At 38.2% G+C, this 26891-nt stretch overlaps 1 protein-coding gene across 1 annotated transcript in view; it reads left to right on the top strand.

Annotated features, from left to right (window-relative positions):
• The window catches only part of Tmem135 (transmembrane protein 135), a 163699-nt gene that overhangs the window by 36353 nt on the left and 100455 nt on the right, over positions 1 to 26891 (top strand). The window contains exon 4 of the mRNA XM_051148883.1: positions 4093 to 4126. Within this exon, the coding sequence (XP_051004840.1) occupies positions 4093 to 4126 (34 nt within the window). The remainder of the gene's footprint in view (positions 1 to 4092; positions 4127 to 26891) is intronic.

Raw genomic sequence — 26891 nt, 5'->3', positions numbered from 1 at the left:
ACCAAGATAGGAAAGATGTTTTCTTCAGCTTTGCCAAATACAAATAGCCAAATCACTATGAATGTAACGTTTATATAATTCCTGATTGTGTCATGGTTCTTGCTATAGGTAGTTTATTGTATATATGTGTAATAATATAAATGTATATGTAAAAAATAAAAAAGTATTTAATAGGAAAAAAAGATTGTTCCTGCTAGACTCCCTGGGTACCTCAGGAAATGCAGTATCCGATATTATTCAGAACCTCGGAGTTGGCTAAAGAATAAAGGTGGTAAAGTTTCAAAATGAAACACTGCTAGTACTTCATTGAGAAATAATAATAGCGCTGTTGGAAGATGCTACTGTTTAGGATCTGGGCAGGGTGTGTGGGTACTTTTTAATTCGTGTGGTAGCTTTACAGGTTTCTGAGAGGGAGGAGAGACGAGAGAGAAGAGAGAGAGGGAGAGGGAGGGAGAGAGGGAGGGAGAGAAGGAGGGAGGGAAGCGGGGGGGAGAGAGAGAGAGAGAGAGAGAGAGAGAGAGAGAGAGAGAGAGAGAGAGAGAGAGAGAGAGAGAGAGAGAGAGAGAGAGAGAGAGAGAGAGAATATGAATAAATATCTCAGGAGGTTCAGAGCGAGGTAGGGGGCTGCTGGATTATTGGCTTAGGTCTCCCTGGCCTCTGGGCAGCTGCTTGAGAGGGGAGGAGTGATGGCTGCTCTTCTTTAATAATGCTTATCATAATGACCTTGTTCCTAAGGGTCAACTAAACCTTTGTCATGAGATAGGCTTGAAACTGATGAACTGAAGGTCTATAGGAAGTTAGCGCTGATGATTCATCCTGATAAAAATCACGAGCTCAGGCTGAGGAGGCCCTCAAGAGTTTTAGACCATTGTCAGCAATGCTGAAAGGCAGAAGGGATATGAGTTGAAATAAATGAGAGAATGAGCTGAGCTGGTCAGTGAATGAGTTTCTGTGCAGGCTACAAGTTAACCTCAAGGAGGCAACCAATACTGTGATGTGTAGCTGATACAAAGGAAAGTATGGAAGACTTGAGGTAGACCAGGAACCCAAGAGAGCCAGGTTCAGTGCTGGGAATAATTAGGGTACATCTTGCTAAGGAAAGGGACCTGGGCACACAAGCATGTGGGGCCTCAAGATCAGTTTTACTGTGCTGATGGATGGAAAGAGCTGTGGCATTACAGAGTGGGCAGGATTCTAGCATGTAGAATCCTTTTGGATACCCACACATCTCACTTGGCTCTTGGGTACTAGTGGTTGGCAGAGGCCACCCCTGAGGGTCCCCTCCTGCTAACCCCTCCTGCTGACCCTGAACTGGATCTTTCAAGTACCCTCCACCCAGATGCCCAGTGGAAACTTCTTTGCAGATACTCATTTTGGTCCCAGGACCACTGCAGCTCCCAAGCAGGACAGCACAACACTCCAGGAACAAGCCAAAGGATGGAACAGTGAGGCAGCCTGTCTAGTATTGACACACTTTCTCTCCCTTAAATCAATGTCAGGAGTCAAAAGGGCTGTGTACAGCAGTGGGGCAGGGATTGACTTCTTTATTTTTAAGTATTTTAAAAAGGGGAAATGTAAAATTTTACTTTTCGTGCTCAAGTCCCTGAACTACTCTCCCTTGTCCTTGACCCCCAAGAACTGGTCTTGTCTTCTGACAAATACTAAACAAACAGGAGGTGGCCAGAGCAAAGCATCTGGGGGGCTGGACCTAATGAGTATGGGAACTGAGGTTTCTCTGGCATTTGTATGTCTTTATCTTATTTGCACTCAGAGCAGGTGGCATATACCCCTTTAAACTGAGCGTATTTCACTTCTTAACCCATTATAGGCATCTCCCTTTTTTACTTTGTAAGTATGGGGCCCTGATTTGGAAATATACAGTTCAGAGTGGAAACTGAGGTTTTCCTTTGCTTTTCACCTTTGCTTAGTAAATCACCTAGCTTCAGGCTTGTTATTAGATGGCCCAAATTAAAAATTAAAAAGCCCTTGGGTGAGGGTGAAGGATCCAGTGGTTGCCAGAGGCCCTCTCATGAGGATTTTTATTTTAGGTTTGTTCATAAGTATATGTACATATCTTTTTAAAGCCAGGGGATATTTTTTTTTTTGTAAATTATAATTGGCAACTTGAAAAAAAGCAACCTTACACGTCTTAAGATGACTTAAAACATTAAAAAGATTATGTGTGAGACTGTGTGCACACACAGTCATGTGTTGAGATTAGAGGACAACACACACACACACACACACAGACACACACTATAACCTTTTAAATTCTATTTAGCATTGCTTATATATATATATGATTTTAAGGTTGATAACTTGGTATTGGCTAACAAATTAGGGGCCCATTTTTGGAGTACACTAATTCTTTCTCTGTCTGCAGTTCTTAGTTGCTCGGGGTGAGGCCCTATGACAGTTCCCCCTTCCCCATTTCTGTGTCTTTGTTGTTGGCTGTCTTATTCAGTCTGCCATATTGTTGGAGTATTATGGGTGAAACATGTCTGTCATTTATAGTAGCTTTCCTGTTTCTCTGGATTTTACAGTCTTTCTGCCCCTTCTTTCATGATATTCCCTGAGTTTTAGGGCAGGAATTTTGTAGTAAATGTAGCCATTGGGGCTTGGTACCACAGTCAGTTTTTCCTCTGCATTTTGACCAGTTTTCTGTGATGGTCTCCATCTGTTGCAAAGAGGAGTGTCTGTGCTGAGGGGTGGGAGGCACGCTGATCTGTGGGTATGAGAGTAAGTATTTAGAATGCACGTAGGAATTATGCTGGTTAGCAAAGTGGCAATTGTAGGTTCTCCCCTGAGATCTATGACCTCACTAGCCATGGGCAGCTGGCTGTGTTTTTAGTACCAGTCAAGACTTCTCTCCTGGCCTTAAGTCCAATTAAGTAGTTGTTAATTACTGCCGAGACATGAATGGAGGATTCATTTTCTTTAGACAATCTTATGTTTTAAAAAGTGTCAGCAGGTATGTAATTCAGTTTCTTCATTTTAGTGATAAAATATTAGGGGAACAAAGCTTAACTAGACTTCTGGTCTCCTGAATTTATTTCATCAGTGTGTTAATTCATACTGTTTGTGTAGCTTCACAAATATGGAAAGTTTTAGCTATTTTAAACAATGAACAGTCAAGAATGCATATGGTTATAACATCAAGACAATTGCACATATAATATTGATATGTAGAGGGTGATTGGCTGCTAGCACTTGTTTTATATATGAAATACTTTCCCTCTTGGGTCCTGAGAGTGCTTGCCATTTAGATCTGAGTGAGGTTTTGAAATTTCTGTTTATTATTTGCACTCTGCCACTGATCTCTTAAGCATGAGACCTTTTCCTTAGAGAACAGAATATATTTTGTTTATTTCTAAAACACACCAAAAGTTAATAAGTTAATAAAGCTGCCGTTATCCTTGAGATTCGATCTGAGGTCTCATTAAATGTGTTTGATAAAAATATTTCTTTTTCTGAAGCCGTATTTAGAGACCTTTCATTTCACAGAAAGAGAAAGTTCCTTTTCACATGACTACTTACTTAATAATGTTTTAAATAGTAGGATTTGTGATCAGTTACAAATGGATTGTATTTTCCTATGTACAAATTGAGCAGTTGCTTGTGTATAAAATAAAAAGATAATCTGACATTTTGATAACATTGTCTTTAGTCAGAATTGTTCTGGTCTTCATTTTTGGCAAGGTAAATTCTCTGGAATTTCTTCTTACTGAATTATGGGTCCTCTAGCACGATTGGCAGTATAAGCCAGAAGTACCAGGTATTCTACAGGGTTGGTTGAATCCAGTCATGTGAGACCAGCCTGGACAATATAATATTAATCTACAATGTTTAATGACAAACAAGTAGAATCTTATTATTACTTATTATATTACTAGAATGACCTCGAGAATCAGTTTAAGTTCAACTCAGCACAGTAAAAGGAGAACTCAACACAATCTGCGTATTTTCTAACATATTGGTATTAGTGTGGTTTTAGACTCCTGAGAATTGTTTTTGATAGAGTTTTGATAATGATAAACTGATTATAAAGTCAGATCAAAGCTTAATCTTTCTTTTTTTAAAAATTATTTACAGGAGAGGGCTGCTCACAATTTATATGGCCAACTTGGTAAGTAAAGTTTAAAACATTTCTATAGGCTTTTTTTTTTTCTTTTTAAATAGAAGAAGGAAAAACTTGAATTTGAGACTGTTTCCTGTGTGCTTTGAAGGCTAGCGTTGAGGGGCTGGGAGAACTTGATATCATCCGGTTCGTTTCTGTCATAGTGACTTTCACTTATTTGAGAAGGGACTCAGCTCACTGCCATATGCCCTTTAGGATGTTTCTTTTCTAGCTTTAGATCTCCTCCAATGGGCTACGTGTTTGTACCTGTATATCCAGCTCTCTCATCCCTGTTTGATTTCACCCTCTGCCCGTGCTGTTGTTTTTATGGGAGAAATGAGTCAAGGATGAATTGTCATGACAAAACTTTAACATTAAAACAGCACTACTGATCTTTAAACACACATGTGATAACACACTCATTGGAATTCCCAAGTCTACAAGAAGTCAGTGTCATTTGAGGTGATATGATAGTACACATATTATCCAGATGCTGCCACCATGTTCACCAGTTCATCTTTTAATAGCATTTTTAATAATTGATAGACACCATTTGGTAGTGGTAACTATGAATGGACAGTTTACCTAGAGATAAGCTCTTTTGAGTTCTGTAACAAAGGCCGTGCATTTCAAGATGTATTTTGTGGGCTAGTTTCCTTTCTTGCTAATACCTGGCAAAAACCACCGGAGGAAGGAACGGCTTCTTTTGGCTCTTGGTTTGAGGAGACATTGTTCATTATGCGGGGGAGGGCACAGTCGCAGAAATGCTGGTCACTGCTCTGTCACAACTCATCTCCTGTCAGGAAGCAGAGAGGTGAGTGCTGGTACTCAGCTTGCTTTTTCTTTTCCTTCCTTCCCTTCCTCCTCTCTCTCTCCCACCCCCTCCCTCCCCCCTTCCTTCCTTCTCTCTCTTTCTTTCTTTCTTTCTTTCTTTCTTTCTTTCTTTCTTTCTTTCTTTCTTTCTTTCTTTCTCTCCGCTCTCTTTCTTTCGATTTAGTCCATGACCCCAACATAGGAGGTGGATCTGCCCTCCTCAGTTACATTTCTGTGGAAGCATCTTCATGTACAGACCCAGAGATCTGTCGCCTAAATGACTCCAAATCCAGTCAACAGTGACAAGTGTTCTGCACTTGTGGAAGTTCATTTCAGTGACGAAACTGTTCAGTGCAATGTTACGTATTTTAGTTGACTGTGCTGGCTACCAGTAGCTTATGCTTATGGAATCCACTGTCCAGTGAAGGAGTCCAGTGAAATAATAATGAATGCAAAAGACTGAAATGTAAACCATGTGCACGTGGGAGCTGCAAGAGTAGCACCAAACTGTAGTGTGTGAGATGGGCTTTTAACCCTTTTTGTGTCATTCTACCTATATCTGCCCATGTACAGAAAGACCAGGCGAAGTCAGTGATGTCATGTATCAGTTAAAATCTAGGCCCTGCAATTGGTAACTCACTTAAAAACATTTACTGTAGGGACTTTGATGTTCCAATCTTTTTAAATTGAAATGAAAAATAAGTTTAAGGACAACAGAGAGCAGAGAGCCATTAAATGATTAATTTTTGTATTCTTTTGAACAAAGAATTATTCTAAGTCTGTAAGCTCTGTCCAATCAGGGGCTTTTCCTGCTTTATGTGTCTTTGTATTATAAGCATCTAGGTAGATTCTGTTGAGTAGAATATGTATATGCTGAATTAACAGCCTTGCTGGGTATAAAATTCTAAGCTGGCAGTGACCTAAAGATAATACCCCTCCTTTTTAAAAAAATTTTTGTCAATCTGGCCTTGCAGTTGTTGTTGTTTAGGTAATGTCTTTTTTCCCTTAGTTCTTAATATTTTCTTCTGAAGAATCATCCTGGCAAGGACATAAGTGTTTTGTTTTGAAATCAGGACTTTTAAGTTATATACTCCTTTTTCTGGGTCTTTGTTTTTAAACCTTATTTTCTTTTTTTAATTAATATTTTATTAATATATTCATATTACATCTCAATTGTTAGCCCATCCCTTGTATCTTCTCATTCCTCCCTCCCTCCCGCTTCCCCCCTACTCCCCTCCCCTATGTCTGTGACTGAGGGGGACCTCCTCCCCCTGTATGTGCTCTCTTCTTGATGATTTGTTATCCTTCCTCTGAGTGCCACCAGGCCTCCCCATCAAGGAGATGTGGTAAAAAATGGGACATCAGATTAAACCTTATTTTCTTCTCCATGTTTTCTTATTTATTCTTTAATGTTTTTTCACTTTTCTATCTCTGCTGAATCCTGATTGTACTTCATATTTTTTGCCTCACTTTAATTGACCTTTTACCTGTGTGTGCATATTGCAGACTGTTGTTTTTAATGTACTGTTTAATCCATTTAGCATTTCTTGGAGTTATGGATTTTTTTTATTTTAAAAAGATGATATATATCAAACATAATAAAATAAAAAAAAATGCTGTAATAAGGTTACTGTCTAGCATACCAGTGTATTATTTCTCTCCCTACACCTAATAGGGGCTTCCTGTGTTTTCCAAGCTGTCCTGAAGGTTACTGTGTATTCCGAGCCAGCCCTGAACTTTAATTCCTCTGCTCTAGGCATTCAAATGCTGTGCTTCTTGGCATATATCACCCCTCGGTGTATTCCTTTTTCCATTGTTATTGTTTATACATTTTTGGTTCCTCATATGATGATTTTTTATAATGTGACTTTTTTTGACTATAACAAATAACATAATTCAGTCTTTCCTTTTGCGTTATTGGTCAAATATATTTTTAAAATTATAGGTAGTTGGAGTAGTTAAAATTGTAACTGAATGTGAGGGTTTACTCTGTTTTAATTATAGACAGTATTAGTTTTAAAAGACAATAGTTCTAAAACATACCCATTTATACAATTCCCATCAGAAATAGACTTCATAACATTTTGATGTTGATACATTTACAGTAATTGTGATTGTATCCCCCCCCCCCCCCCCCCGTTTTCTTGAAAAGAGAGAGCTTGCATCTAAGTTAGGTCTAGATCAACACCTGCTTCTCTGCTTAACAGTAACCATCTACTGTGGGGAAGGACTTTTGCCTGTCTTCGGCTCTGCTCTGTTCACACATTTCTTTTCCGTTGTCTGCACCTTTTTTGGATTTGTCATCCTAGCACATTCCTATATGTTAGTGTGGCTTCTGAATCTTCTCTTGTTTTATGATGCAGAAAGTTGGAATAGTGAAGGTAGAATATTTATGGGAAGCACACATTCATGGACCACTAGCAATCAATTGTCTGCAGCTGAAATCAATTGGAAAATAAATGAAGAGTACGTTTTGATAAACTCAATGTAAATACATCCTCAATTGAACCAGCAGTTTACCTGGGTCCCAGAGCATCTATGCTGTCCACAAAAAGTGAAGTGTGACATATAAGACCGTGTCATATGAGAATCAGATTATAATGTGGTGGTTATTTAATGTCCTGTGGTTAAAATACCATAGTTTTGCAGACTTTATGAAAAAACATGTGACTTTAAACAAATTATGCACATTTTTTTTCCTTAAGACTTGGGAGGATCCTGTGAAAATGAAAGTCTATGTCCTTTCTTATTACCCCTCCCTCCCTCCCTTATACTGCTCCCTCCCTTCTGTTCCCTCCCTTATACTGCTCCCTCCCTTACACTGCTCCCTCCGGTGAAGCAGGACAAAGGCATCTCCTCTGCGGGACCTGGGTATCTGCTCCTCATAATCTGCAGTCCCTGACGTCTTGCTGTCTCAGTTCCCCGAGACTGCTGAAATGTCCCAATTGTCAGGCCTTGCATATATACTCCACATGGAATAACAGTCCCCCACGTTTGGACAGTCTAATCCCATGTATTTTATTTTTTCCCTGTGAGATTTATCAACATTAGATTTTGTTCTCCTTCCTGTTTTAATGTCATCCCATCAGGGTATTTAAGCTTCATGTAAGGTTTGGCTATTGCTCTTCTGTGATTGGAGAAGTGCTTGGTGAGGACTCTTGTGCTATAAGTTGCTGAGTGGATTTGTTAGATGAAGTGTTCATAAAAAAGAATAATTGACAGCAGGGATTTATTCAAACCTTGCTATATTTGACCTATGTTAGAATGATATTGTCATTAAAAGATTATAAATACTATAAGCTGGTGTAGTGGGGCTCAGTTTAAAGTGAGCATAAAAATTTGTGCTTTGAACTTTGGAGGTGGAGGCCTTGAAGACACCTGTGCCATAGACACTTATGCTGGCCTTGAGACTGAACTTTTTTCCTTGACTATTACCAAATTTTGGCTAAAGATTGGGGTAAAGGGGAAGAATAAGGAATATATTGAGCATTTGCCATATGTTAGATGCTCTAAATTGGTATTACCAAACTAAATTAGTTACTATTTTAGCTAGTCTACAGCACCACAAACCTACAATGCACTATATTGGTGACCGTGCCGTGAGAATGCTTGTCCTACGCAGTTGGGTCTAATTGTTGGTAGACGTGTTTGAAATAGTGTTGCAGGCAGTAGGTACAGAAACGGGAAGCCTGTGCCTGGGGATGTCTCTGCTGATGTTGCATTGTGGAAATGTCCTCCCTGAGCTCCCATGTAGCTCTGCTTAGTACAGATGGTGTTTGTCCCCATAAGTTTCAGTTGCTAAAATACAAGTTTGTGTAGCTTTAATAATAAGCATTAAAACATAGACTTTTAGCGATAGAACTAATATTTGTTTAATTCTCATATATCATTTAATATAATTTATGGTAGAAATGTATGCTACAAAAATACTGTTTTCTAGATTTCCAAATTGACAGTGAATTATTTGTCAAAGGTCAGATTAATAAAAGGCATATCATAAATTATAAAATAAATAATCAAATATTTCCTTTGGCTTCTTCCCAAAAGGATAGCAGTAAAATGATGGAAAATTTTTTTCTGATGCCAAAGGCAGTTAGTTATCCACATGAGCGCCAACTCCTAACATTCTGCCTCACCATGCTGTAACAGAACATGAGCTATGTGTGTATTTACACGGGTTTTCTTTAACACTTTGGTTGTGCCAATGACTAAGCTTTCTAGTCTTTCAAGATCCTCATATGCATCAGGTGGTTAAGAAATGTCAAGTCTTATTCTATTATTTTTAGTTTAATTATAAGAAAAAGTATTTCAGATATGAAGTTATAAAGAAAAGTTTACAAAAGGACTCAATAGAGAAGGGTATTCAATGGTCTGACATTTTTTTCTTAGAATTAACCTAAAACTAGAGTATGACTTGATATATTTTACAACACATGGCTAACATATGATGATTTACAGTGACTTCCAAAAGGAAACTTTGCTTTATAATTTCATTTATATCACCAATGATTTAATGGTGTGTGCATTTTAAAGTTATGAACGTGTGTGTGTGTGTGTGTGTGTGTGTGTGTGTGTGTGTGTGTGTGTAGACTCCTATAGCATTTGCTTTTCAAAGTTAAGCACATAGTGTCTTTGACACTACATCTGTATTTAATATTTTAAGCATAAGGCGTATAAATGTTGGCTCAAGTTTTGTTGTAAGAACACTTCAATTTAATTAAATTTAGCAAGTATTTATTATCTGCTGTGCTGGGCACATGAGGGTAAAAAAGAAATACACAACAAAGATTATAAAGTAGTTGGAAAAACTTGATAGATGAGCAACAAAGAAATAAGAATGTTAAGTTTAAAACACAATGATAAACGTTATCTCTAATTACTTCCGAAGCCTTCCCTATTGTGCCATATGTATCCAACATTCATCTAGTGGTTTACACCAGGAACTCAAGAATTTTAACACTGTTTCCCTTTATGTTCTTAGTTCAATCCATGAGGAAGTTATACTCTACTCAACTTTTGTTCTGGGCTTTATCATCTTTCTTCCAGCACAGCTGTGACCATAGTGTAAGAACTCCCATCTCTCCTGAGCATCCAATAGTGTGGCACCTGACACTCCCGTCTCTCTTGAGCATCCAATAGCATGGTACTCTGACAGTCTCTGCATTCTCTTATCTACACAGCAGCTGAATGTTTAGAAATGGGTTGGAACATGTTAATGTTGTACTTGAAATTCAGAATGCCTCTACCCCCTGCCAAACTCAAGTCCCTTCCTATGGCTCCCAATGTCCTTTATCAGACCACTAGTTTTTCAAATATTTTTTTTCATTTGTTCAACACCACCCCTCATTCTATTAATAATCAAAGTCTTGTTATATTTTGATTTGGAAATCTATTACTCCAAGTTTTTTTGTAACGTATTTATGCCTCAGTCCAGTATCAGCTGCTATTATAATCAAAGAAATTTCCCTTCACTTCTGTAACTCATACTGTTTTCATAGTATTTTAAAATAATATTTAAAAATTTTATTTTGTGTTTGTATACATACATATATGTGTTCACATGTGCTTACAGGTACATTTGTCCACCCAGTGGTATACATGTATAAGTAAGAGGGTAATTTTTGAAAGTTAGTTCTCACATTCTACCATGTGGGAGCTGGGGATTGAACACAAGTCATCAAGCTTGGTGGTAACTTAATAAATAATGACCTGGGAGCAAGTACTCATGAACATTTCTCTGGATATGAAAGAATAAAGTCTAAGATGGTAGGTATTTTTAGATTATGCTTTCTAGTTAGAGAATAAAGTGTTCTGGAACATGAATTTTGCCTGGAATTCTAGGGAGATCATGACTTTGGGTGATAATTTTGTTTTCTGCTTCTTGTCTACTATGACTGCTTGGGTAATTTCATCATTCTAGGAACTTTATGGGTGGGCAATGTCTTGGTGTAAGCAAACAAAAGAAAGATCTGTATGATAAAAACTTCCAGTCTCTGGAGAAGATATAAGAAGATGGAAAGTTCTCCCATGCTCATGGATCAGTAGGATAACCCCAGTAAAAATGGCCATTTTACCAAAAGTAATGGCAGATTCGGTGCAATTCCCATAAAAATTCCAACACAATTCTTTACAGACCTTGGCATAAAACAGATAGATTGATCAATGGAATCAAATCAAAGACCCAGAAATAACCCACACACCTATGGATACTTGAATTTTGACAAAGAGACCAAAACCATACAATAGAAAAAAGAAAGCATCTTCAGTAAATGGTGCTGGTGTTGTGGATGTCTGTAAGTAGAAGAATGCAAATAGATCCATATTTATCACTCTGCACAAAACTTAAGTCCAATTGGAAGAAAGACCTCAGCATAAAACAAGATATACTAAATCTGATAAAAGAGAAAGAGAGGAATTGCCTTGAGCTCATTGGTACAGAAGACAACTTCCTGAACAGAACACCAACAGTTCAGGCTCTTAAGGTCAACTGTTAATAAATGAGACTTTATAAAACTGAAAAGCTTCTGTAAGGCAAAGGACATTGTCAGTACAACAAAACAGCATCCTACAGATTGGAAAAAGATCTTCACAAACCCTATATCTGGCAGAGTACTAATGACTAAAATATATAAAGAACTCAAGAAATTAAAAACCAGGAAACCAATGAAAAAATTGAGTACAGAGCCAAACTGAAAATTCTTAAAAGAGGAAACTAAAGGCTGAGAAGCACTTTAAAAAGTGCTGAACATCCTTAGCCATAAGTAAAATGCTATTCAAAATTACTCTGAGATTCCATCTTACACCCATCAGAATGGCTAAGATCAAAAGCTCAGGTGACAGTGCATGCTGGTGAGGATGTGGAGGAAGGGGAACGAACAGTCCTCCATTGGCAATAGGAGTGCAAACCTGTACAACCATTTTGGAAATCAATCTGGTGCTTTCTCAGAAAATTGGGACTAGTGTTACTTCAAGAACCAGCTATACCACTCCTGGGCATATATGCAAAAGACTCCACCATAGTACAAGGATATCTGTTCATCTCTGTTCATGGCAGGTTTATTTGTATTAGCCAGAAACTGGCAACACAATGTGTCATATTTACCCAGCTTTTAAGAACAAGGAAAATCTTTAAATTTGCAGGTAAATGGATGCAGGTAGAAAATATTATCCTGAGAGAGGTGACCTAGACCCAGAAAGACACATGATATATGTTCACTTATAAGTGGATATTAGACATACAGTACAGGATAAGCATTCTGTAATCCATAGACCCAAAGAAACTAAGCAACAAGGAGGGCCCAAGGGAGGATTCTTGGATCTTTCTCAGAAGGGGAAATAGAATAGACATTGAAAGTGAATGAAGAGACAGAACTGGGTAGGAGAGTGTGTGGGAAGAGGATCAAGGGTGGAGATCAGGTTGAGGGAGATCATGACTGGGAGAAAGAAAGGAGACCAGTGTGTGTGTGTGTGTGTGTGTGTGTGTGTGTGTGTGTGTGTGTGTGTGTGTGTGTGTGTGTGTGTGTGTGTGTGTGTGTGTATTCTCTGGGATAAGCTGGAGACCCGCAACAGCATAAGCTCCTGATAGGTTATAGGGGTGACTCTAGCTGTGACTTCTAGCAGTAGAGAATATGGAGACTAAAGTGGCTATCTCCTATAGCCAGGCAGGATTTACAGTGGAGGGAGTGGGGCACCAACCCATCCACAAAACCTTCAACCTAAAATGTATCCTGCTAACAAGGTGTGCAGGGATAAAGATGGAGCAGAGATTGAGGGAAGAGCCAAACCATGACTGGGCCAACTTGAAACCCACCCCATGAGGAGACCAACCCTGACACTATTAATGATACTCTGCTGTGCTTGCAGACAGGAGACTAGACTAGCATACCTGTCCTTTGAGGCTCTACCCAGCAGCAGATCAAAACAGATGCAGAGACCTAGAGCCAACCATTTGGTGGAGCTCAGAGAGTTTTGTGGAAGAGTTGGGGGAAGGATAGAGGGACCCAGAAGGAACAAGAACTACAGAAGAATACCAACACAGCCAACTAACCAAGGACCATGGGGGCTCACAGAGACTGAACCACCAACCAAAGAGCTTGCATTGACTGGACCAAGGTCCCATACCCATATGTATCTGATGGGCAGTTTGGTCTTTATGAGGGTCCTTTAACAATTAGAGGGCGTGGGTATCTCTCAAGTGGACTCTGTTGCCTGGTTTTGGACCACTTTCCACTACCTGAGCTGCCTTGTTGGGCCTTGGTAGAAGAGGATGTGCTTAGTCCTGATGGGACTAGTATTGGGATGGGTTGTTGTTGTTGGGGCTCCCCTTTTCTGAAGAGAAGGGGAGGGGTGAAAAGGCGTAGAGGGTGGGAGGGCAGGACAGGGAGGAGAGGAGGGAGAGGGCTGTGATAGGGATGTAAAGATAATAATAATAATAATAATAATAATAATAATAATAATAATAATAATAATAATAATAATAATAATAAGTCTCAAAGGCAGGCCATGCTTTTATCTCCAAAAGAGATTAATGAAGTAGAAAATGAGAAAAAAAACCCTCTAGTTAAATTTAAAATGTCATTTGATGAAAGCCACTTTACTCTGCAATGCCTGTTATTTGCTAGAAAGTTATAGGAGGTAGACAAGCATTCCTTTTCGTGAAATTTGATCATGTATTTATGTGGGATAGTTAAAAAAAAAAAAGAAATACAGAAGAAACAAAGTAAAAAGGTAAAATAATACATGTTTGTTAAAAAATGTGCAATAGCAACATAAGCTAAATCTTGTCTTAGGTATGCAGTTCTTTTTCTTGGTAGATGATTAATAGGAACAGTAATATAATAAAGATGTTTCTTATATCTGAAAATACAGCAGCAGCTTGGTACAGCCCAAGAGACACACTGCAAGGATAAGGGGAAGGCAAGTTACTGTGGACACAGAGACCAAAACTGTTACCTCTTTTACACCTATTAGTTTTCATGCCGCCTAATTACTTGCGTCTGATTTGCTGCCCTGGGAACTTTGAGGAGTGTCAGTGCTTCTCAATACTACTTGCGTGTTTTGTTTCTGTGAACGATTTCTAGCTCCCACCTCTTCCTGGCAGTACAGTGAGCTTGCTTATTTTCTAAATTGTGTGAAGTGTATCATGTTAGTGCCCTGTGCAAAGAAACTTAAGTAACACAGGCAAGTCTTATCAGCACACAGGGCCAAGTAATTCACTGTTTGCTTTTTTCATATGATGGTCATGATTAAGTCTGTGGAGTTACTACCACTTGAATGATACTGTTATGGATGAGGAAAGTACATACCATGAAGGCAGATAATAGCCTTATATTGAGTCCTACATCTTTATATTAATACGATTTTGTAGTATCTAAGGAATTGAACTAAATTTACATATTTGAGACATCTGTTCTAACTCTCCAAATCCTTTGTCTTTCTTCAAATCCCTTGTGTTCTGTTTTTATATGGCGGTAGTGGTGTTGAATAGAAGTGAATATATGGTTATCGTATTATATAAATTATAATTGTCTTTCAAGGAGTTCATCATGCTTTCATTAGTCTTATTTATTTCTACTATGGAGGCAGAGTAAAGGGAGTTAAGAATTTCTTTTTATGTATGACAGAGGGATTTGGAAATGCATACAGAACTATTTTAATCCCTTGGTAAATTGTTTTTCTTATCCTATTTGATAAAAATACAAAAATCTGGGCTGGAGACATGGCTCAGCGGTTAAGAGCACTGGCTGCTTTTCCAAATGTCCTGAGTTTAATTCCCAGCAACCACATGGTGGCTCATAACCATCTATAATGAGATCTGGTACCCTATTCTGGTGTACAGGCACAACACTGTATATGTAGTAAATAGCAAATAAATAAATACATCTTTAAAAAAATACAAAGATCTTATTTTTTTAGAAATTATTTTGTGAATATAATTGAGGTTTCCTACCTATATTGAAGGAAACAAACATGGCTAGCAGAGGATGATAGACTGATCAAAGAACATGGTGTGAGATGTGGTTAGGTAAATCTGCATGTGAAACGTAGATTGTCATACTGAGAAGATGCCACATCATAACTCCCTCATTCATCAGAAGGGTAAACCATGGAAGGAGAGTGTGTACTGGTCCATCAATTACTACTTCTGCCCTTTAATCCTTTCCTTTAAACCCAAATGACACGATAGTGAGCACATGAAAAGTAATATGTATGAAAACAATGGAAGAGACCGTAGACTTTGATGAAGCTGGAATCCTAACAAATAGTGTCTATTGAAATAAAAACCACTGGAAGGATAAGGCACATTCGAGTGACTGCTATAAGAGGGTTTGAGTCATTCTTTTTGTGGAACCCTGAAGAGACAGTCTAGGCGCTCAATAAAGATCAGCACACATTGATTACTGGCATGTATTTGGAAGAGTGAAGTCATTCCCTAAGGAATAGGAGGGAAGACTTGGATGGTGCAGGATAACTTCATCCAAGAGTAAAATATTGAAGGATTTTAAACAATTGGAGAGTCTCCATCTCTGGCTTTCTTATCAGCTCTCTCCTCATTCCAGCAGAGTGAGGTTTGCCGGTCACTATTCTCAGCTCATGATTTACTTCAGTTTTCCTTTCTGCAGAGGGAAGTTAACTCCATAATTGCAGTGGACACTTTATTTTGAATATTCATATTCAAGCTCATGCACACATGATTGTGTGTATCTTTCTAATTTTCACCACGAACATAATTAGTAAGTCAGTATTAAGAGACATTTGAAGAAAATCAAGCACTACAGAACAGAAGGCTCATGCTGAATAAACATTTGATCTTAGAAAAGCCACAAATTTTAGAAATATGCTAAAGCCCCCATCAGATTTCAAGTAAGTTTGAAAAGCAATAGCAATTATTAAACAAGAAGAGAAACAGTTACAGAAGTAAAAGACATTCTTAGAAGTAAACAAAAAGGATTGGTTAAAAATGCCATGACAAGAAAGTAGAAAGCTAAAGCTAAAGTTGTTGCCCCAGAAGTAGTACATGAGTGTAGATGTGAAACCCTGCAGGGTATGAGGAGATAAGCCAGAGTGTCCAGAGTTGAATTTTAGTAATGAGAAATACAGTGGGAGGGAATGAGTAAGAAGAATGTTGGGTATAATTTCCTTGAGTGAAGAAAGCCATTAGTTCGCACATTGTAAATAAAGTCCTCTGAGTGTGACCAGATGATTAAAAAAGACTCACCTGTCACATGGTGTTTTAGAACTATAGGGGTAAAGGAAACTTTTTGAAAGTGTCCAGCAAAAATGCAGATATAATAAAACTAGCATCAGCAAATCCTGAAAAACCAGGATTTGTGTGGATATCTGTAGTTATGTAGGAAGATGGTTTGTAACCTGGAATTCTATGAGCAGTGGAAATGAATCTGGGTGTGGGTGAAGGAGAGCCGTTTTCAGATATTGGAGTTGACTCTTCATCTTGAAAAAAAAAAAAGATCTTTTCAGAAAATATATAAATAAAAGAAAACCAAAAACCTTGATAACTCAGCAAAATGGAAAGGACCTCTTCTCCCCAAGAGAGAGCAGACTGGATCCTAGAAGCCGTGGAGGCAACTCCCCAGATGCAACAACAAAATCAGCTAACAGCTGTATGGCAAATCTTGACATGGGCTGCTCCGAGTTCAGTAGGAATCCAGAGGCGCCATGACCCAGTGTCTGTTTCATGATTAAAAATCCATGATTAAGGCTGCGGAAATTGTAGCAGTGTAATAAAAAAGAAGTTTATGGAAACAATAAGAGAAGAGAAAGGCAATTAATTAAAAACTCCATGAGAAACAAAAAGCTACATTGGAAGGTGATGGCCCAAATGTGGACTTGTGTAGTTGATTTGGAAGGCTTGCTGGACAGCCAGTGTGGCCTTTGTGTGGTATATTTTCCTGTGTCTAACAGTCCCTGGGAATATTGATTTATAAGAAAAATTTACTTTTATTTCCAAATTTTTTCTTTATAGTGAAAAGTAAGCTTTATGTACATAGCATCTCCACTTGGTCACACACACAAACAAAAAAATTGGAAAGGTAGAGCCTGCCATATTTAAATTCATCATGAAAATGTTTGAGTTGTAGATTAGAAGATATGAGGGAATGCTAGGGGATAGGCCTAAAAGCTTATCACCTTTAAATTTACTAGCATAGAATTTGTCATTGGAATTTTTAAAATCTTGTATCTCTATTTGGGGGTGTGTGTAAGTGCACACATGCTGCTGCTGTGTACATGTGGAGGTGGGAAACAACTTGCAGGAGTCAGTTGTGTTCTTCTATGTGGTCCCAGGAATTGAATTTAGGTCATTAGGTGCGGCAGCATTCACCCGTTGGTCCACCTCATCAACCCAAGTTTTGTTCATTAAACATACTAACCAATAAAAACAATCAATATATATCTTAATAATGTAGACTAAAGGTAATTTTGGTTCCCTTAATATTTAAATATGTGGACTAAAAGAGACTTCAGATTGACCTTCCAGCTGTTACTCTTAAAGAAATAAGTGTTCATTCTGTTATATAGTTTTCCTTACCTTTCAGTCATAATGTATTTCTCTCTCTCTCTCTCTCTCTCTCTCTCTCTCTCTCTCTCTCTCTCTCTCTCTCTCTCTCTCTCTCTCTCTCTCTCTCTCTCTCTCACACACACACACACACACACACACACACACACACAAATACACACACATTTATATATGGCCTAAGTGCGTTCTTCATTATAGTTTGGAATGTAAGTTTTTCTATCCTTGGAATTGACTGAATTCATTTGGATGATTCTTGGCCTTTACAGCTTTATTATGCTTAAAATACAAAAACAGTGACATTGAAAATCTCCCTTCTCTAACATGTGGCTTCAATTTGCATTTTAATCAGAGTATGGAAGTCATTACTCTGACATCTGAAACTTTGGTAGCCGTAAAAGTTATCACTCATAGAATAGCAGACACAGTTTATTTTGTGTTTATTACTGGGTGGCCCTTTTGAAACTTTCCTGAGCCTAATTGAATCCAGATATTAGAAAATTAAATCAATTATTTAAATACCATTAAATTATGACATTTATTTTGAATGTATTTAGCTGAATTGTCTTAACAGGATTGATAGAAGTGAATGTTTAAGATTACAAAGACTATGGCATGCACATTCAAACATTCACTTGATAGTATTTCCAGAAAATACCTATCGGATATTTTCTGCCTAATTTGTACATAATAAAAGAAATCATTAGTTTTATTCTTTCCATTATGCATAGTTTCCTCGTAAATGATGGTTGATGTTATATAATTTATTTCACAGATCCATTGGACTATTAGTGATACTTTGTGTTTTGCTACGCTTTTGCCAAATCTTGTTTTATTTCAAGACTTTAAGTTATTTCTCATGATAAAAGTCTCTAGGTCCTTGTTTGTTCATTTACTTTTTTTTTAGTCAGCCAGTAGTTGGCCATGTTTCCTTGGTATCCAGCAAATCTCCTAGGAAGCTGATCATTCCTGCCCTAGGTACTTAAGCTCAGGCCCAGGAATTGGCTAGCCTTTGTTTCTTGGTCCAGATGGTTGGTTTTGCTGGCTGTGTAGGTCATGTGATCTCTATAGCAATGGTAGCTTTGCCAGCATAAGGTACATACATAAATACATACAAACATACATACATACATACATACATACATACATACATACGTGTGTGTGTGTGTGTGTGTACATATATGGCTGTATTCCAGTAAAACTTTGTTTATGGACACTGAAACTTGAGATTTTATAATTTTCACATGTCAAGAGAAATAGCTTCTTTTCTTTTTTTCCATTTCTTTTTTTTAAAAATTATTATTAGGTCTGTCATAACAAACAACCAAACAAAGTGTCTTAAAACAGGAGACATTTAGTTCTTCTTGGTTCTGGAGGCTGGAAGCTAAAAGCTGCATGATGCTTCCCCTTGCTGTCTCTGACGTTGTGGAGTGTGGGAGTCCTTTCTGCAACCTGCCAGCTTCTGGTGGCTCCTTGCAGTAACTGGTGTCCTTTGGCTTGTCATTGCATCATTTTAAATCTCTGCCTCACATAGATCTTTTGTTCTGTCTCTGTGATTCTGTAAGTGAACTCCCTTTCCTTTCTCACATAAAGTTATCAGTAAGTCATTAGATGTAGTACCCATCTCATGCAATGCATCCTTAGCTTTTATGCTCGCAGAGATCCTGTTTCCAGTAAATTCAGTTCCACATGTCCTGGGATCATACTCATTTCATGGGGACAATGTCCAACCCAATAGCCAATTTGAAAAATAATATAAAAGCTATTCCTACCCTGGTGTGTGTGTCTTGTAGAACATGTGGTGGGGCACACATGGACACTGGCTTTCTGACTCCTGCCAGAGCGGGCTTTTACTTATTCTTTCATTATGCTCATGTTCTTATCTGCAAGCAGGCTGTGAATTTATGATACTGAGCCCTTATTGATGCTTTGCTGTGTTTTTTAATATCTTCCATATTCCTGAATACCATATTCAGGTTATTACTGAATTTAGTCACTCAGAATTACGTTACATAGCTATAGTGAACCTAAGCTCTGAATCTACACCTAAAACCAAATGATGGCAGAGTTTTTCTCTCCTCTGCTCTGTGTAGCTTCTTCCTGTAGTGCTTGGAGAGGGTCCATGTCCTGGTTACATACAGCAGCTCTCATTTTGTTTCTGTTTCAGTCAGAGCACTCTGATCAAAGCAGTTTTGGAGAGGAAAGGGTTTATTTTGTTTAAAATTCCAGGTCACAGTCCTTCACTGAGGTAAAGTCAAGGCGGTCACTCAAAACACCACATCTGTGATCTATAGTAGAAGGAACAAGTGCCCGTGCTGCTGACATACTTCTGCTTCTAGCTTTCTCTTGTTCATTATAGACCAGGATCCCTTACCTAGGGAATGGTGTCACCCACAGTGGGCTGAGTCTTCCTATATCAATTAACCATCAAGACAAATCCCCACAGATATGCCTATGGACCAAACCAATGAAGATAATTACTTGAGATTTTTCCCCCGGTGATTCTATGTTCTGTCAAGTTGATAATGCCAACCATCACAGTGTATAATCCTTAATGCTTTGTTTTAGCTCTTAATGAAGACAATTTCAAACCCTCAGTATCTCGTATAGTTGCTTTGGCTTTATAAACAGAAACACATTTAGGTAAGTGTGAAAGTAAGTTGGAATTATGAGAAGGATATTTAGATGGTACTCAGAATTGGTGGCCAGATTGTAAGAAAAACTACAGTTTAGGGCAGCCACACAGAGGCAGGCAGCAGGACCTTTTATATGACACGACCATCCCTGTCCAGCCACCTTGCTTTCAAATTTTTGCACTTGGAAAGGCTATCGATGTTTCATATATGCATCTATGGCTATGAAGAGTGTTATTTACTGGCCATATGCCTGTTACAAAGACATCAACATTCGGAGACATTTTCTAGGTCCAGTGAAATGGCTTAGTTGGGTAAAAGTTCCTACTGCCAAGTCCTTGTTCAGTTGTTGGGACTCATATTGTGGAAGGAGAAAACTGTCTTCCACAAATTGTCCTCTGACCATCACTTGTATGCTGTGCCATGTGCCCTCTAAACTAACAAACAAACAAACAAACAAGTGTAGAACTTTTCCTCCAGATTATGCTGTATTCTATTTTAACGTGGCCTCAGCTCCACTGAGCACTCATGGCTTTAAGTCATAGGTCTCTAACAGGCATCGCCTTCCTTCAGTCCTTCTGTTCTTTTTTCCTGTTCAGTCCTTGGTATGCTCCCAACACTATTGTAGGTTTGTGCTGTGATGCAAATAAAGTAGTCAGTGTGCCTGTCTTTCTGGAGCTTATATTCTAGAAGAGAAACACAACAGTAATCATTTGTCAGAAGAGACGTTGGCTGGAAAATAAGCAGACCTATGAGTCTCAGTGGTAAGAAGCAGGGGTTTTTGTTGTTCTCAGAAGGCCCCTGAGGGAGGCCACATAGGCCTCCATGAGAGAAGGAGCTAGGTATTTGTGGTGTGTGGGGGGTGGTGGAGAGGAGAGAGTGTGTGTGTGTATGTGTGTGTATGGATGCACCCAGGCTACAGAGTGCACATGGGGGTCAGAGGCCAAGTTGTGGGAGTTGGTTCTCTCTACCGTGTGAGTCCTAGGGATGGATGCCAGGCCCTTAGGCTTGGTGTTGTGTGCCTTTAACCCACTGGATTAACCTGGCTGGTTTAGAACCCGAATCATAAAAAACAAACAAAGAAACCTTCTGTAAGAGTATTTCAGGAGAATAAACTTCAGTTAAAAAGTCCTGTATGGGAAGAAGTTGGCTTATTTTGTTTACACTCCAAGTCACTGGCAGGCCTTGACAGAATGGTGTAAAATGAGGTTGGAAAGAGAGGCAAAAGATTGATCATATTTGAGGCATTGGTGGCCATGGTAAAGTATTTAGCTTTTCGGTGTAGAAGGAGGCCATTGGACATTAAGGATGCAAGAGGAAGTAATGAAACTTGAATCTTATTGACAGTTATCTCAGTTACTAAGGGGAGATATAACTAAGGTTTGTGAACAGTTGTCCCTGGAGCACTGAGTCTATCAGTTTTCAGGCTACTGCTGTGAGTTGTAAGAGACTCAAGACATTTATATATGAACATTTGTATATGACCCGAAACATTTGTCTTATGAACTTAATTTAGTCGAGTTTCAGATGTTTATGTAGGTAAAAATACATTTTGGCTAACATGTAAGATTTATATTAATGCATTTTATTCTTAATAAAACAAATTTTGCGGTCACTTCCTGGAATTCATACCCTTTCTTTCTGTCACTTGTAGCACACCCTTTCTCATCCTTGAAGGAACAGTGTTGTGTTGATATCTGTCGTACAGCACACTCCAGCACATTTTTTTTGCATGTAGTAGTGAAAATATTAGAATTACTTCTTTGTTAATAGAATATATCCTGAACTCTATCCCAGTACCTCACTGGTTGGAAAGGAAGGATGGATTACGGCTGGTGTAACATTAGCCATTCCTAACTGTGGGAACACCTGTGAGTGTTAGGTCATGTTAGGGGTCATGAGGCAGGAAGGGTTGTAACCTGAGTTCCAGATGCACTTGAGCTGTTTTATGTTCATTTCGTCAGAATCCTTAAATTAGAACATTTTATGAATGCGATTTGGACTTTTATAATGCAAAGCAAATATAATAGGTTAATTCATCGAATCAATAAAATGCTTTGTTATTCATCTTGAAAAATAGGTTATAATATCTTTATTAGTAGTCTATTAAAACTTGATTTTCCTAGCTGTTTTTTAGAAGTCTATATAAATGTCTCTTTTGTATATGAAGTAGCATCAGAATGTAATTTTTATTTTGACGTTATATTTTAAAACCTTTTATTAAGTTGATGACATTCATCTTTTCTTTAAAAGTGACTAATTTAAATAATTATATTACTTTATAATGAAAAAGCTCAAATGCTGTATTTTGTTTTTTTAAAAGGTAACTTAATTGTTGCTAAAATATATAGATTTAGAAATGCTAATCATTTTGTCTTTACTAGCACTCAATGTATGTATGCTTTGTATACAATAGAAAGGAATTCATTGACTGTATTATTAGGCTATGATATTTATAAAACATTTTTGGTATTAAAATTGTTAAAATGAAATTCCTATCAACTCTAGGCTGTGCACTTTTAATAGGGCTAGAAGGAAACATTGCATTTAGAGAATATTGGTTCTAATTACTAAGTAGAGACATGTACTGTATATATTTATAAAATATAATTTTGGATTTTAAAGTCTTGTTAGTGTAATTTATGATGGAAATAAAAATATCAGCAAGGCCGACTAATGCAGGGGATGGTGGAAGGTTGTGGTATTAGGAGGCTGACTAACCGGTTAAGTGCCACAATTGCAAATCAGCTTCAATTAGTACAGAACACTAAAGCCTTCATTCATTCTCCTTGCTCCATGGGGCAGCCACATGGCCTCCATTAGCCAGACCTGGTGTGCTGACGAAGATTCATAGCCTTCAGGTTTTGCCACCTGTGTTTGAGTATTGGGAACTTCACCTTTTCTGTCACAGGTTTCTCTGTTTCTTCTCGTTCCATTTTCTATAGAAAGTTGAACTTGTATACGTCTTTCACACAGTAGTGGGTGGTAGTTTAGTAGAGCATACTGTAAAGTATTTATATATTCAGGCTACACTAACACAGAGGTGAGTGGTGATTTAGTAGGGTATATGTACCCATTGTTAAGTTGGTAACAAATGAGTATGTATCTATGTAAGCAGGGCAGTTTAGGATGTTGATCTTTAGTAAAGTACATTTCAGAGTTCAACTAATGAGTTTTTGTTTTCCCTGCCTGTGCTGAGATCAGATACAGTACAATGGTGAGGTGAATTTTTGTTTACCGCCTTTCCCTTTCAGCATTTATCTTCCTAAGTCTATACCTCCACGTGCTTATTCTTCTAAGTTTCCTTGTTTAGACATGCTTGAAACTTAATGTAAATATTTACTAAAAACTGAATGTCTAGCTGAAAGCAATCATATAAATGTGGTTCGGAAAGTGTCAGAAACAATGTAGGTTAGGGGAAGTGGAGTTGCAGGTGGGCTCCAAGCCAGCTATACAAATGAGAACCCCAGGCCGCTGCTTATGCCTCATCTAGAATCTCACTTTGGCTTTTTTCATGTTCGTTTCCATTTGTTTCTTTGTTTCTGAATTGATAGAGAATTGGCTGTAGGTATGGCTTATTATCTAATGAAACACCTCATTTTTAATTTCTTAGTTTTCTGTTAGATTTAATATTAATATTAGAGTTTGCCTATCTGGATTTCAAAAATGTTGGAAGTTGCTTCTATCTGCAACACCACTTCCCCTAACCTGCATTGTTTCTGACAGTGTCTGAAACTACAGTTATATTATGGCTTTCGGGTAGACATCCATTTTTTCATCAACTATTAGAGCCCATGGACATCCCAGTAAGATGGCAGATTAGCTGGATGAGTAGGGAGGATCTGGGCTGGGAGACCATATTGTATTGAAGAAATTTCTTTAATTGAAAAGATAAAAATAAAGAAGTCACTTCTGTGTCCTCAGTGAAATGAAAGAGTCAAGAGAACCAGTAGCCTATTCAGGGAAGAGCTGAAGAAAAATGACTGTCTGGGTGGGATTTACTCTATAAAGTAGCATCAACTGAAGAGCTTCCTTAACACTAATCCCAGATCAGTGGTAATTACTTGGGTGGCATTCTTCTTTCCTGGACATGGGTACCACTATAGCAGCAAGCCGAAGAGAGACTGACTGGGAGGCAGAGATGCAACCATTGATGGATAGCTTGCACTTAGAATGATGGCTAGAGTAGATCAGGTTGCGATGACAGCCAGATGTATGTGCCTGAATCTGAGATGATTCATGGATGCCCAGGAATCATGAGACTAAGAAGTCACTCACCCTCCACATTGAAATGCAGAATTGCATTGCTCAACTTGGACCATAGTCTCTTAACAGGCATGAATAGAAGAGACCTTTCTTCTCCAGTGACAAAAGCCAGGCCTCTCTACATCTCCTTAAAACCACAGTTGCAGAAAGCCCTGTATGACTGGCCCTCCAAACAGACAGAGTTGTAAGTGGCTTACAGCGTGCCTTAAACCAAGGAATCCTGGTAGAAAGTAGAGTTCCCACATAAATCCCTTTGAGCAGGAAGGACACACTAACTTAACCTGTTTGAATTACTGAACCTAGTACCCCTACTTTGAAAGTGCGATCGTCGTGGTAGGGGGATGTATATTCCAGCTAGGAAGAAATTCTGAGATCAATGCTTTTGCTTCATATGTTTATTTATATCTTTATTTTACATCTTGTTTACTTTGTTTCGCTTATATCCTACCTACCTAAATAGGGTTTTTTCTTTCTCTTCACTGCCTCTACATTTTAAAATACTTCTTATACATCTAATCCATATAGTCTTCTCATTCATAATCTTCTACTTTCCATTGTTTCTCATGTTCTTCTTGTTTTATTCTATAATATTAATATCTTAAATGCAAAACAAACAAAACACATACACCCACACACCCCACAACTGACATTTTCCCCAGTCAGTAGTACACAATGCCACTGTCTGTGAACCTTATAAGAGACACAAATGAAATACGCACATAGGCTCTACTTTGAGTTAACTGTGGAACTGCTGTCAGACATTATATTTGCTACTGCAGTTAGCGTTCCTTCTAGTTGATAGTGGAAACACAAATGCAAGTGAAAACAACTATCAGGCAAGACTCAGGAAGATGAGACAAACAGTAAATGGGACATATAAAACTGCAGAGAAACAGAATACTTCGAGACAAAGAGTTACTATGACAGTTCCACAACTTCACAATTCCCCAATATCCACAAGCCAAAGATAATAAGCTACGTCAAAAATCCAGAAAAAATATCTCACAGTCCTACTTTCAAAAGGGATAGGGGCTGTCGAGATAGTTCAGTGGTTAAGAATACTTTGTTGCATTTGTATGGGACCTGGGTTTGGTTCACAGTCACCTTAAAGTTCAGTTTTAGGGGATCCAATGCCCTCTTCTAAACTCTACAGTCACTAGTTACACCTTTGGTAAAAATATATTCATGTAAGCAAACACTCACACATGTAAAATAAAAATAAAAACACCTTTTGAAAGGATAAATGAGCACTCAGACAAATGAAGTCAGGGTCAATTCAAGACCTGTTGAAGAAAGTTAGCAAAATGAATGTAAATAAGCTATGTTAATTGGAGGAGAAATGAAGAACCGTGGAGGAAATCTTAGTATGGAGGAAGCTTGGTTTGGTGCCGAAGAAAAGAACCAAACACATGTTGGAATTGAGCCAGGCAAGCAAACAGAACCAGAGCGGAAAGCATGATTGGATATGACCAAGCAGAAGGAGTTACAGGAATAGAGGATAGGCTGTGAAAATACATTCTGACATATGTAAAGAAAGAATATCGATGAGCATGACCTCGCAATTCAAGAACTCTGCCATACACTTACGAGGTTAAAGGGAAGGCTAGAAGGGTAGGAGGAGAAGCCGCGGGTCATCTAAATTAAAGATATAGACAACTTATTCATGAAACTGTCAAAGAAAAGTTAACAGAGAAATTGACATTCAAACACTAGAACCTAGGATTCCAAACAGACATGGGCAGAGAACCTCTCTGTGACATATCACACTCAACGTGTCAAAAATACAGAGCCAAGCACCATTAAAAGCTGTAAGGGAAAAAGAATACCAGCTCATATAAAAGAGAAACACCTCAAGAATGATATCAGTTCTCACATCAAGTACACTAAATTCCAAGAAAGCATAGGATGATGTAATTCTGTTCTTAAGTGTAGGTTGCATGTTACATATCATTTGTAAATTGAATTATTATGAAATATTTTTTCATAATATGAAAACTATGACTTTTACTTGTGGATTATATTCATATATTAAAAATTTAGTCTCAAAAGGAATACTTACTACTTATTTATACCAATTTTGAAGCTATGTTAGCTTTGTAGCACCGTGACCTAGAATACCTGGAAGCTGGCTGGGGAGGAAGGTTTGTGTCGGCTCATGCTGCTTTGGAGAGAACTCAGGTCATCACAGTGCGCAGGGGCAGCTCTATCTGTGGTGAGAGGAGTACAAGGTCATGTCTTGGTCACATGACAGCAGACAGGAAGTAGAGCCTAGGTTAGACCCAGGGCTGTGATAGACTTCAAGGCTACCTCTAGTACTTCTGCCTGTCATCCCCCATCTCCTAAAAACTCCATAATTTTTGAAATAGCACCAAAATCTGAAGACCAAACACTAAAAATATGAGCTCGTGGAGACATTTCTGATGGAAACATAGCCATTATGGATTACCTAAGTACAGTCTCCATTTCTTAGAACAGGGGCAGAGGAAGGAGGAGGGTTGTTGAATAGTCATCTATTTTTGAAAGAATACAA

This window comes from Acomys russatus, chromosome 7 (assembly GCF_903995435.1).
Source record: "Acomys russatus chromosome 7, mAcoRus1.1, whole genome shotgun sequence".
In the NCBI taxonomy this organism is placed as follows: domain Eukaryota; kingdom Metazoa; phylum Chordata; class Mammalia; order Rodentia; family Muridae; genus Acomys; species Acomys russatus.
Note: the sequence above shows the minus strand (reverse complement) of the source record. Positions and strands in the feature narration are given on the sequence as shown.